The 14,203-nt window shown below is 40.0% G+C and overlaps 1 protein-coding gene across 2 annotated transcripts in view; it reads left to right on the plus strand.

Annotated features, from left to right (window-relative positions):
- The window catches only part of cdk14 (cyclin-dependent kinase 14), a 270,852-nt gene that overhangs the window by 178,303 nt on the left and 78,346 nt on the right, over positions 1-14,203 (plus strand). For both annotated transcript variants that reach the window (XM_050047719.1, XM_050047720.1), the window contains one exon: positions 5,120-5,183. In XM_050047719.1, coding sequence (XP_049903676.1) covers positions 5,120-5,183 — 64 coding nt within the window. The remainder of the gene's footprint in view (positions 1-5,119; positions 5,184-14,203) is intronic.

The raw sequence follows: 14,203 nt of genomic DNA on the forward strand, positions 1-14,203 counted from the left end.
CTCCTCAGAAATATAAAAACACGTCACGGAGACAAAGCTTTTATTTGCTTTTATTTCACAGATAAGAAACAGTAAATTGTGTAGTCGCAAGGCTAATTTATATAATGTAAAATGCCATAGGCTTGTGCTAATAATGTTAGCATGTTGTATTTGTTTGGAAAACATGTTTAGTATAAGACAGTTGTTTTGTCAGTGAACCTTGTGAGTTGTAATGGAGCCGCACTTTAAAATGTTACCTTTGTCAAATGTTGCTGTTGGTGCTGGCGTCATATGAGTAGACAAAATGTCCACTCGCTGCTAAGCTAATTTATACAATTTAAAATGCCATAGGCTTGTTCTAAAATGTTAGCATGTTGTATTTGTGGGCCTCTGGTGTCACTATAATGACAACACTTTCTGAGCAGCGTATTAACAAGGTTCTTCTTAATAATACAAACCACAATCTACAAAGAAGTTTTTGTGCCTAACCAAACCTTAGCTGTAGTTGTGACGGATCAGAAAAACAGTTTTTCCTGGGTACTGACAAATTATAACAAGTGCTGTATTTGTCGTTTAGTTTGAAGGACTGGTTGGGAGAGAGAACTGTGTCTCTTCTAAACATGCAGAGAGTACTTCGAAGCCTTCCTTCAATATGATGATGATGGAGTTGCCCACTGATTAAGTTTCAAAGAAATATAGAGGAAGATAGACTACAAACAGCTGTAGAGTAAATGGTGGAGTCATGATTGATTGATGATCATATCTGCCCTCAATTACTTATATTTAGATTCAGTGAAAATTACAGGAAGTCTTGCTCTCAGCTTTACCCGATTAATATCATTTAGCAAGAAGCCAAACTTTATATGAGCTGATTGTCCATGGCAAACTTTATATTTATAGGTCATATACCAACCAAAAACCTGTTAAAACACAGTGTATATTATTAGTTACCTGCTTGTGTGTAAATAAAGTTTATTGAAATGAAAAGAAATATGGAAAAGGTTTAAAAATGAGCTTTGTGTCATTATTAGGACTGACTGTCCCTTTGTGGAGCAGCCATCTCCAGACTGGCAGTCAGTGTATGAACTTAAGTTGAACAATACTTCTAAGATGATTTAATTAACCCCCTTTTTTAAAAGCATGTAATTATAGCTATTAGAATCTGATGTGGGATAGTGTGTCATTTAATTCACCAACATCGTCCTACTCAGTAAAATAGCTAGTCTGATATCAACAGGCACAACAGCTGTGACATTATAACTAACTACCGACATGTGTGTGACAAAACCTTGGGAAATTATAGGTTTTGCTATTGTGCCGTGCTTCTTCCGCTGTCAGGATGTGCAGTGATTTTGCACTCCCACAACCTTTCCTCCTTCTTTATATCCTGCCCACCGCTGTCTGCAGAGAGCTCACCCGTCCTGTCATGATCCTGCTCATCCAAGCTGGAAGGTTACACTGATGTGACAGTCAGCCAGCTCTCAAGTTATCTGTGATTGAAAAATCTCAGTTTCCTCTTTCTTCCTTTGGTGTACCACTGTGTACAGTAGATGTTATTTTGGTGCGATTGTAGACCGTCACTTCACAGTCATCCACAGACCCCTCTGTTGTTGTCTGGGCATGTTGATGGTGGATCAGTGGCAGGTATCCAGAGAAAGAGAGCACAGAAAGGCTGCAGTCAGGCAAGGTGACAGCACTGACCACTGAGACGCTACACAAAGAAGTAATGCAGGATAGCTTTTAGCCTTGACGCCAGATTTTAAGATGTTAGCATGTTGCTAAGAATAGTATACTATGAAGTGCAGTCAAACCAAGATCTATGGTCGCTGTGTCATTGCATACTGTGTCTTGATTGTCCTGGAGGAGTTTCTGCATCTTAAAGTTAAATTTAGAATCACAGGATATAATATAATAATATCATATAAGATAATATAGCATTTCAGGGATTCGGAGAACAACCGATTTTTGATATCGTCAGCCGAACAAATATTTTAGTATTTGATAGAGATAATGGGGTCAGTGACTTCATCGGTTCCCTACATCTTTTGAAAACTATATTGTGCATGTCACATTCTGTGTAACTTAAAGATTAGGTTTAGAGGACACATGCAAGATAAGATAAGATAGGAAATTCACACATTACAGCGGCTCAAGAGTCAGAAGTAAAAAGAAAAAAAAAAGAAAAAAACAGTGACTGAGTAATAAGACGGGATAAAAACATGACCAAAATACAAATTGATTAAAATAGATAAACTATAAAATCCATACACAGTACATACACTTTTCAGTTATATAAATACTACTTTAGTTGCATATGTAATTGTATTACACACATATTATCACATATTTTCTGGTATTTTACAGGAAAATATAGATATATATATATAGATATATTTTCTCCGGGGGTGCTCCGGCTTCCTCCCACAGTCCAAAGACATGCAGGTTTATTGGTGACTCTAAATTGGCTGTAGGCGTGAATGTAAGCGTGAATGGTTGTCTGCCTCTATGGGTCAGCCCTGTGATAGTCTGGCGACCTGTCCAGGGTGTACCTTGCTTCTCGCCCAATGAATGAATGAATGGATAAATATAATTGCACAGTAAATGGTAAAGTCTTGCACAGTCGGAAAGTACACAGGAATAGACAAACAGACAAAAAACAGGCAAAAGAAGGAAACTGCTTACCATTATGTATATTGCATTTAGAAAAAGACACTACAAATACAGATGGAAAAAATACAAATGCCAAACAGCAAATGTTCAGGGTTGGGAATTAACTTTTTGTCCACCTGCCATTGTGGCTTGTGGATTCCAAACTCCACCAGCCACTCAAAGATTACTGTTGTTTTTGTAGTTGGTGAGTGAAGATAATCTGGCAGACACTTGCTCTTTTTAACTGGCATTTTGCTGATGGCTGGTGTTAATTTCCAACCCTGCAACTGTCTTTCTCATGATGGTGTATATAAAAAGGGGTTTCCACAAACTCTATCTACACAAACATTTTAATAGAAGTTAGAGCTTCATCTGGTCAGAAATATTTGACATTATCGCGACACCCTCCAACATATGTAGATCGTGTTGTGTCAAATCCACCAACCCTGCCTCTTAAAAGTTACGTTTGTATATTACTAAATTGCTTCCATAATTACGTTGTGGCGACAACATAATCTCTGCCTGGTGTCTTTGTGTTAATGATGCACTACATTTATGTACAAATCCAGAATCCAGGGTTAGCATGCAGACTCCAGTCTGTAGTTAGGTTTTGGATACAAAAGCACTTTGGTTCAGGTTATGGAAAGACTCTGATTTTGGTAAAATGTTAATTTTTAAAAGAGGTGATAGTAAATGCTGTAGTTATTACGAGTGGATATTGTTTTGCAAGATTGCCTATTTTGATGGAAAACAAATGAATTATGTTTTCAGTGAACATTTTGCTGATATGCTCAGTATCAGCAACTCACCAGGTACATTTAATTAGCAACATTTCCTCATTATGTAAATCGAAAACTTTCTATTTCTAGGAGACAGGGCTGAAGCTATATGTTCGTTTTTAATAAATGTATTTATTTATATTTACGCTAATGCAAACGGCACATAAAAACATCTTCTATCTGGACCGACTCTCAAGAACCTCATGCTTTAAATCAAAGGACAAAGCACTGTATTATCTCCCATGTGATCTCAAGCTCATCTTTTGCCATTACAAAAGCTGTGATAATAGAGACCAGTGGTACTTACGAAACAATGACTGAATTCCTTCAACACTATACTGTCATTTGACCCCCCCCCCCCCTTGCTGAGGTTTGCTTCATGTTTTGTCTGTTTTAATATGTTCAAACCATTATGATATTCTCACCTCTACACATGAGACAAGACTTTTTAAAAAGCAATTCAGCAGCTGAGCTTGCAAATGGAACCGTCTTTGTCCTGACTGCTCTTATTGAAGTCTCACTGAGGTCGGCCTTGTGGTGCTTTACTGCGCCCTAGTGTTGTTTGTAGTTACTACATCAACTATGACTACAATTTGTGTCAGTGGCAGGCCAACATAAGGTAAACAAGACTCTGACCTTTTGTAAATTCCTCTGGTTTTCAATGAATTTCAATTTGGACATGGCCCTTTAATCACATCATTTGTATTTTTTTGACTTGGGATTTATTTATGTGTGTGTGTGGCCTGTAGTCTGTCATGGACACATACCCTGTAAATTCCCTCAGCCTTTGCTTTCATGTTCATTCTCTCTCAGCCATGCCAACAAGAGCCATCTGAAACAACTTCATCCCAATGATACCACAACACACATCCAGCCAGTGTTTGCATGCAGTTTATTCTAACAGGCAGCACAGTAGATATCCAGCAGATCCCAGAGCAGTTACTGTACTGTAGGAGTGTGCAGCAGATCAGAGACAGCGGGGCAATCTGGAAACTATTACGCTGCTTAGCTGTGATGGATCATGTGGAAGGCATGTCCGCTGCTCAGGGTTTTGTCATCATAAACCCAGGCTGCGTGCGTGAGAGCTCAGCCAGCCTTTCCATAAAAGTTGTACTAATGATGACTATTGCACAAGCAATGGGATGCCTTTGTGCTGGAATTTCACTTTTATCAAACCGCCAGTCGTGGTGCCCAGTGTTTCTGTCTTTCTCATGCTCATACCAACACAATCATAGAACGATTAGAAAAGAATAGCTATAATCCTTAACATGAATGACTAACAAGAACATTGTACAAAGAGTTAATTATTTATTTAATATTATGCAGTATTTTGTGAGTGCTGATGCATTGGGGATTGTGTGTTCTGTAGGGTATTCGACAAAAAGGTGTTACAAGTGTTCTAGTTTTCTTTAATATCTGTTAGTCTTTGGTATTTAAATTTATAAAAATGATAATGAAATATCTAAATTTGCTGTTAACATGTGTAGTTGCAGTTCATTATTTTGTCACACTCATCAGTGCTAAATTGACACCATCCATTGTACTGTTTAGCCTCTAATGCTAACTGCCTTAATAAATATTTCCACTAAACCAAGATGGTTAACTGCGTTTTCTTTATTTGAAAACTACGACAGTTAATTTAAAAAAAAAAAAGAATGTGTTTTTTTTATTGCTTCACTCCTTTTCATCTCCGTTCTTGGTGTCTTTTTCAGGTGCTGGGCACCCCATCTGAGGATACCTGGCCAGGTGTTAACTCTTTGCCTCACTTCAAACCAGGTGAGAACTTTCATGTCATAAAGTAGTGTTAAACATTCATGCTGTAAATTCTCACTAACTTTTTTTACACTCACTAAACTAAATCGTACTTAACCCTCGACCAAAATAGAGAACCCAGTGTTGGCTAAAGGGTTAGCAAGAAGCGTATTTTTAGTGAACACGGCAAATGCTTAATAGTTAGCATGGAGCTATTTTTGTCAGCATATTATACTGTATGATAAAGTGTTAGCATGATGCTCACTTTAGCTATAATAGTTAGCATGGAGCTGATTTTTACTCAACTCATTATGACATTAGGCTATACTGTATGATGAAGTGTTAGCATGGAGCCTGTCTCTAAACAGTGAGCATGATAAAACCTTAGCCTGATGCTAAAGTGTTAACATGGAGCCTGCTTTCATATGCTAAATGGTCTGCAAGGAGGCTGTCACTATTGCTACTATTACTCTGTATGATATAAGGATGGAGAGATTTATACTCAACTTAGGCCATTTTTTTTATCCTAATGTATGCTAATTAAATAATTAGCATAGGCTTACTGTCACTCAGTATTCTGTGTGATATATGATGACATGGACTGCTTTTCAACACGATAGACAAACAGGGAGCCAATTAGGTTGCTGTCAACGTTAAAGAAAAGCTCATTTTTCTCAGCCAGGCAGCATCTCTCATGTTGGGCAGTTTGTATTTTTCATGGTCAACCAGAAGTGGACTGGGAATCAAAAGTTGGCCCCAGCATTTTGGCCCATACCAGCCTACCACAATCGATCACACAAATATAATAAAAATACTTTTTGATACAAAGGTGAAGGTTTCTTTGAACATTTGAGAGGAGACATGAAAGATGAGTTCTGGGGCTCTTTTTGGAGCATCAAACACTTCACTTCCTGCATCTTGGTGAATTTTTATGCACCAGTTTGTGCCTTTTCTGCATCTATATGTGGTGGAAATGTCATGTATAAAATTACATGTGGCCTATATGTTACTACACTCGACTTTTCCTGCTGTATAATATATATATATTACTTTCTGTAACTTGTGTCACTCACCCCCTCGACACACACGCACACATACACAGACCTGCATTTATTGTAACAGGCTGTGTAACAAAGACTATTGTGTTTTTTGCAGAACTTTACATACTTTATGACAGGCTCATGACAAAATGACCTGGCGATGTTGATTTGCCGAGAGAGAGAGATGAGACTGAGTTACTCTGAGCAGCCACCAAGTTGCTAAATGGGTGTGCAAAGTGATTAAAAGTATTTTTCTGACCTGCAATTTCTCTACACACACACACACACACACACACAGACGGTGGTGTCAGCCCATGAGGCATATCGGCCCACTGGGAAACTGCCTTGTATGCCAGATGGCCAGTCCACCCCGTGGCCAATATCATACAATATTGTCTGCGTAGACAATGTATAATGTATAAAGATGTGTGTGGATGTATAAAGACAACTGGATATAGCTTGGGTGGCACACAAAGCCAAAAAGTTCAACTTTTGAGTGTAAGATTACCCCAATACTCCGTTCTGCTTCTGCATCATTGGGCCCATAGAGGAGGGGTGTTAAACACTTTTGCCAACGAAGCAGCAAATTTTTGGTTTGGCCCTCTGCTGATTTAAATGATCATAAAATCACCTAATAGTGCTACTCTTGTAGACTTTCCAAATGTTGACGGACTGAATGGATCAAATACGAATAGTGTAACAAGTAATTTGTGAGGCTTGTGATGCTCAAAGAAATGTATCCACCAACTTACCAATATCTCTTTCGCAGTGCAAGTCTATAGGTCTAAATGCATCATGTGACGGACCTGGAAGTTGTAATTCCACGAATCAGCCACCATGTCAAATTAGTTTCAAAGCTTGGTGCTGTTACTGGGGGCTTGGTTAGATACAGCAACAATCAATCAGTACTTCTTAAAGTCAAGGATGCTTCCTTGGAAGGACAGGTCCTTCCAAACAATACACCAAACAAAGGACTCGGTCCTCGATAGAGTTCAAAGGATCCTTGACATTGGAGCAAGCCTTTGGAGGGATTTGATGACTCCTTGAAATTCAGCCGTTTGAGGATCCTTCCTTGACTTTGAGAAACACCAAATGTCTTCTCCACACATACTTCTTTGCTATTGGTTGAGGCTGCAAGTACGCAGGTCAGATTTCACCAAAGTTAAATTCCATGTGATGCGAACTGGCTTTGCCGGCATTGATTGGAAGTGAACGACAGGGAAATATATTCAGCAATGCTAATTTTGTGCATATACAGTATAACCATGCCCTTACAGAGTTAACACTGAACATCTAAGCTGTAGCCTCCATGCTAGCACTTGAGTCTACACATTATTGAAAGACAGCAGGCTTCTTGCTAACACTTAACGCAGTTTTTACGTGAAGTGGTCAAAACCTGACCATCATGATGAACCAATGGGACAGCCCACCAAAAGCTCACTGTATTCCATTAATGCAGCGGCAGCAGCAGTAGTGGGAGGAGGAGTGGGGGTGGCAGCTCTGCCAGGGCAGCCGTGCCCTCTGGGAGCTCATTAGGGCTTTTTAGAGGGAACATGAATAGAGGGACTGCAGATTAGTGTTAGCTGATGGAGAGGAAAAAGAGCTGGAGTGGAGGAGAGGGGACAGGCGAAGATGGACATAAAGAGAGTTAGAGTGACGGTGCGGGGCAGTGAGGCAACACAAAGATATGTGATGCGGCCTCCTATCTCCAGTGGCCAATTAGGGACCAACTGGGGTGACTCTCATGGTCACACACACACACACACACACACACACACACACACACACACACATACACACAACACATACAAATGTAATCTCTCATCCTGTGGCCATGGCGACGGTTGGCTCTTGTTTGGCTCTCACACACTGTTGAACAGCTGTGCAGCTGTCTGAGCTACAGACGCATACACACATGGGCAGCTTTGCCTGGTTCTAGCCTCCAAGCATTGCATCTGTTCATATGACGTCTGCAGATCTGATGCTGTTATGGCTGCACAAAAACAGAGAGAGTGAGATGTTACCAGAGCTAATGTGGTGAAACTGGGTGGTCATATAGCACGATAAAGCCTTAGAATGACAGTAAAAGATGTTCAGCTGTTCCAGTGTCAGTCTTACAAAATAGATGTCAAAACTACAAAACTGTCAAAACTGAATATTAATCTGAGGAATGCACTGAATGGATATTTTTCTCTCCATCCGAATTACTGTTGGCCTTGAGTATGGGCTAATAAAACAATATGTCCAAGTAAGTCCTTGGCAAGTTCTTTCCAATATTTCAATATCCTTAAATGTATTGTCTCAAAATACAAGATAATCCATGGGCAGTTTGACAGACACAATAAAACCCAACTCAGTCCAGAGGCTGCAGTGACCACCAGATGGCAGTATTGCATCAGTCTGGAAAACCTCCCATTTACTGAGGAGACGCTTCCTCCACAGCACTGAGCTCCTCTGAGCTGACTGTTATCTGCACTCTTTTCCAAAACACAGTGACTGTATCATCCTTCCAGTTATGATTCATCACATCTTCACTATTACTCCTACATGCGTAATATTTCTGTCATTTTTCCCCACCCAAGATTTGCAGTACATCTCTTAAAGGGTAAGAGTGGTATTTTCGAACCTGGACCATATATTCCCAAATTTTAGTGTCAAAATGCCTAATGGTAACAATGCATTTTGAAATTGGTCCAGTATTGAGCAAGAGCGCTACAGCCAGGAGCGGAGATCAGGTTGCAATGTAATCACTTGAGGCATGTTGGCATCGTGAATTTACGTCTACTAAAAATGTATGTAGTACTTGTTTTTGCCACTGAAAGGCTCAGATTGTTACTCTAAGCCTCTGACAACCTTATGAAAAAGATCCCCACAGAGAAAGACCTTTTTGTTAAAGACTAAGATCCTGTTTGTTTAACCATCAGTGACTTAAGTGTTAATTTCAACCAACAAGAGTTGATGATTGTTGGATCAGTAAAAAGATGCACTGAGGTGGTTTTTGCGAGTTTTATTTTGCTTCTGTTGACTTTAAACAAAGTGTGTCTTATGATGATAAAATGACTCCTTATTTAAATGGAGTCTGGTGAATTGATGATGGCGATTTTTGTGCTGTTTCTGCTTAAACAAAAAGGTTCTTACTCTTTAACAAAAGGTCTATCTCTTAAGGTCCCTTTCCATAATGTTGTCAGACACTTAAAATAATAATGAAAGCCGTTGAGTGGAAAAACAAGCACTTTTAGTCGATGCAAATTGACTGTGCAAATATGCCTCGGATGGTGACATTGCCTGTTTTGCCGCTGCAGCCCTCTCAATCAATACTCAACCAACTTCAAAAACTTGTTGGTCCTATTAGTCAAAAAACATGGGAAAATAGGACCTAGGTTAAAAAATACCGAACTTACCCTTTAAGTTTGGATCTCAGACATGACATTGTGGCTTGACCTCAGAGTGGAGGCGCCACTTATTTTTCACATTTTTGTGGTTCTGAAAAGGTTCCACAGATACTTCCTTATTTCCAGTCATATCTCGCTTTAGCTCTCTACCTCTCCTCTACTGTCTTATTGATATATTAGGTCAGGCTTTTACACTGCATTCTAAGCTAGACCACTTTTATCTGTAAACGGAATCTTTTCGTCACTATTTGCTGAAGCAGCAAATTGAGTTTCCCTAAACAATCATCCAAGTATTATGGTTTTGTTTTCTAACTGAACAAAAGACGAAGGAGCATCTAGCTAAACATAGCTGGACGTAGATGTAACATACGGTATGAGAGCAAATGTTGTGTATCCATCTGAATTTAAAGGTTAAAAATGGGAAACTATCATTCATACAGTCTTATCCGAACAGGAAGTGAGTCAAGTCATAACAGCAAACAATTTTCATACATCATGAACGAGTGCCAGATTACAGAAAACAGTCACAAAGTTGCATTTAAAATGTTTGAGTATAGCGCTTTAACATCTCCATAAGGAAGGTGAAAAGTTTTTTGTTATCCGTTCTAGTTGTACGAGCATTGTATTGAAAACCAATAACATCTAAGCCTTATACGTTAATAAATAATGTGTAATAAAACTCCCTTCAATTGGTTAAGGAGGATGGTCCCAGTGAGACATCAATCTTTCTGCTGTAATAAAGTGCAGTGCATTGTGGTTAACATAGTGAAGGCTTTAAGATTGCTGGAGAGGCATGCATTTATAGTATCAGACATGATTGTAGACTTTACAGTGGTCTGCAGACTGTCAGGAGAGAACCATGATTTCTGTCTTAGCAAAAATCCAATTTTGATGGTGTCCCACGTTGGGAAAGGATATCCAAAGAATGTTTTAATTTCAGAACCCCATACATCTGCATATGGACAGCAGGCAGGTTACTCCTCAGTGACCTTGAAAGTAGCATATCATGGTTTTGCCACCATTTAAAACAAATTTGTTTATGATAAAAAAGCGTATACATTAGGGCTGGGCAATCAATCAAATTTTATTTACAACTTCAGTTTTACTTCCAACGATTATTAATGCAAGATAATAGAAATAAAAGATCAGTGCTGGCCTGTGGCATAGGCAATATTGGCAAATGCTGATGGCGCTACTATCCATAGGGGGTGCCGCAAATCGGGGGGGGGGATTAGATGTTTATCTTTCACTATTTTATACTAATATTATTACTGCTAGTATTTTTGAAATATTACATAAGGTCACAACAATATAACTACACAGCCGAAGCCTACTAAATAATAGAAGCCTTTTTTTCTGGGTTCCTGACGCTCCCCGCTCGCACCAATTGTACTAGAACCACCACTCTAAAAGATTACAGTGCCGCATTCTGTTTTGCAATAATGCACTCCTTTTGTCTTGTGTTATAAATCCATCGCACCCCTTTGCAGCAGTGTGCTCCCACCCCTCCCAAACTCATAGCCAGGCTGTGACGTGTTTAGTTCACCACAAGCCCGCTTTTCAGTTAAATTATATTTAAGGTTCAAGAAAATCCATTGTTAAAAAGACAAGGTTTTTAAAAAGGTTGAGTATAAGAGTGATGTTTCCAAAGTCAGTGGTAGTTATGTTAAATAATCGGTGTCTCAGTATTGACCAAAAAAACTGACTCAGATTTTTTCCATAATGGAGCAGTTCTGGCACATGTATGGATATTTAAAGGAGCAATAAGCGAAATTCATCATTTCTAGATTGAAGGAATTAAAAAATTGCTCTCTCACCCTCTCTCTGTGTTGATCTCCAGCTCATTGTTTACAAGCCAGTCCGGCTGTGCGTTCATGTACGTTCATGTGGTTTGTTATTCAGGTTAATGTGGGAAGAAGCAGCGGGTTTATCGGGCAGCTGAGTGAAGCTGGGTGAAGTGGAGGCTGCGGAGGAAACACCGGGATGGGTTAATGTCTGGAGCTTGAGTTAGCGGCTCGGTCCCAGCAATGGGTCATGCGTTACGGTTGTGTTAAGTGAGTAAGTTAGCCCGGCAGCCCAGCTAACATTTTCAATTAGCATTGTAAAATGTAGCCTCCCCGCGAGGCTACATTTTTGTAATAGTGACTAGAAGAGCTGATAGAAGCGCTCCATAGCTGTAAGTTACTCCAGTAGCCGGTGGCAGCCGACTCGGCTAGTGCTAACACCGGGAGCTAACGCTAACGTTCCTCCTCTTCTCCGTGAGTGAGAGCAATGTTTTAGACTAGCGGGCAGCTGGCTTGCGGGCTGCCCACTCACTCATCTCAAAATTATGCCCGCGGGGTGGAGAGCAGAGGTAGAGGGAGGTGTGGCTCATGACACACTTTGTTTTGGTCTACAGGCAGTGCACAACAGCAAACCTAGCGGTGAAACGATTTCGCTTTTTGCTCCTTTACTTCATTCATTAATATTGCTATATACAACACACACCAGTTTTAATGATGAATTAAACCATTTTCTGATCAATCCTCCTAAACGCTGACAGAAAAGAGGATTTACACATTACAACATTATTCTTATCAGAAAAAGAACAGATTAACTGCAATGTCTAAAGATCCTGACATTGATATGACATTTAAAATACATCTGAGAGAAAGATCATAGAATTTTTAATAAATTTTCTAGTCCAGTTCCATATCCAAAACCTAATGACAGGAGCCATGCCTGTCATCTTATCAGTTCCTCCTCCTCTCACCTTCACACCTCCACTCACACACACTCTTCGGCTGGCAGCCTTCACCTCTGGCGCCCAGCAAACTGTGGCCAGTTCAGGCCAGCCCTGGCACTGAACTGGGTGACTGGACCCCACTGTTGGCTAGCTGGCAGGCTGAAGGCTAAAACTGAAAGACAGTTGGGTGGTTGGCTAGTAGGATTAGGCTGGCAGTGTGGGAGGTGGACTACCTCGCTGGGTGGCTGGCTAGCTTGTGTGGTAGCCAGTCGGTTGGCAGCTCAGCCTGACTGTGTGTCCACATGGCAGTTTTGGCTGAGATTGAGAGGACAGTGCAGAGCCTCACACACTCACAGCATAACGAACATAGTTGTGGAAATATGGAGAGCCTGTCTCACTAAACTCATCTCAAAATTATGACAATTTATTGTGGTCTGGCCTTGCAGCAGAAGTGCATAGTTCATACAGTATTACTCAAGACCATTTCTCAAATGATAGGAACCACTCCTTCATTTGGCAAACGTATATACAAAGCAACACTCACTGCAGTAAAATGTCAGCTATTTCAATTGGTCTGTCTGTTTTTCCTTGGTCATTTATAAAACAAGCATGGTTGAGCCAATTATAGACCTTTATTACTGCAGACATTTTTATATGGCAAAGCAGCAAAACCACAGGTGTAATTAATTACTTTCATTTTGGCTATATCAGGCACACTTGCAGGACTTTCTCAGACACTTAAAGGGACACTTCAGTGCCATGAAAAGTAGTTTTTTACAGAAATTGCAGCTTTTCCAGCCAGTTTTGCGGTGCCAGAAGTGGGTGTTTAAGCCAAACATAATCTTATTCTAACCACAACCAAGGGTTTTATGCCTCCACGCCAACAATAGGCATGGCCTATGTTGTTTGTTTTTAAGTCTGTCCAACTGTACGTTACATCTGCCCATCCAATTCTTGTGAGCATGGTATCACCTTGAAGGAACTTCTTCAAATTTGGCACGTGCATCCACTTGGACTCAACTATAAACTGATTCGTTTTTGGTGGTCAAAGGTCAAGGTCACTGTGCCCTTGCATCCGTCTCATTCTCGTGAACGAAACATCTCGATAAGGCCTTAAGGAGGTTTCCTCAAATTTAGTACAAATGTCCACTTAGACTCAAGAATGTACTGATTAGATTTGAGTGGTCAAAGGCCAAGATCACTGTGACCTTGTCTGTCTTATTCTTGTGAGTGCAGTATCTTAAGAACACGTTGAAGGAATTGCTTCAAGTTTGGCACATTCACTTGGACTCAAGATGAAGTGACTAGAATTTGGTGGCCAGAGGTCAAGATCACTGTGACCTCACATAAGTCTCATTCTCTTGAACTCATCATCTTAAGAATGCCTTGGCGAAGTTCTCTCAAATATGGTACAAACATCCACTTTGACTCAAGAATGAACTGATTAGAATTTAGGGGTTAAAGTTCAAGGTCACTGTGACAACGTGTTTGGCCATATCTCAAGAATTCATACACTTATTCTGACAAAATTCCAAAAATTCTAATAATATATAACGATGAAGTGATATTTTATATCCAAAAGTTCAGAGGTCAGCTTTACTGTGACATCATAACATTCTGCAAAAACACTTTTCTGGCCATTCCTCAGCGTCATAACTCTAGTAGTAACTTTAGTCAGATACTGAATTAGTGACTCTAATCCTGGATGTCCACCTTGAAACTGTGCTGATTGTGTAGATCTTCTGTGCTGCTCGGGGGAAGATGTGCAACATGACCGGTTTGCAGAGGCATACAACCACAAGGCAGTAATACTAGTTGTCCCTAAACCTAACTACATGTTAACCACAGCGTTGCTGAAATGCAAAGAAACGTAAAGTTTCAACGTAT

Source organism: Epinephelus moara, chromosome 6 (genome assembly GCF_006386435.1).
Source record: "Epinephelus moara isolate mb chromosome 6, YSFRI_EMoa_1.0, whole genome shotgun sequence".
Taxonomy (NCBI): Eukaryota; Metazoa; Chordata; class Actinopteri; order Perciformes; family Serranidae; genus Epinephelus; species Epinephelus moara.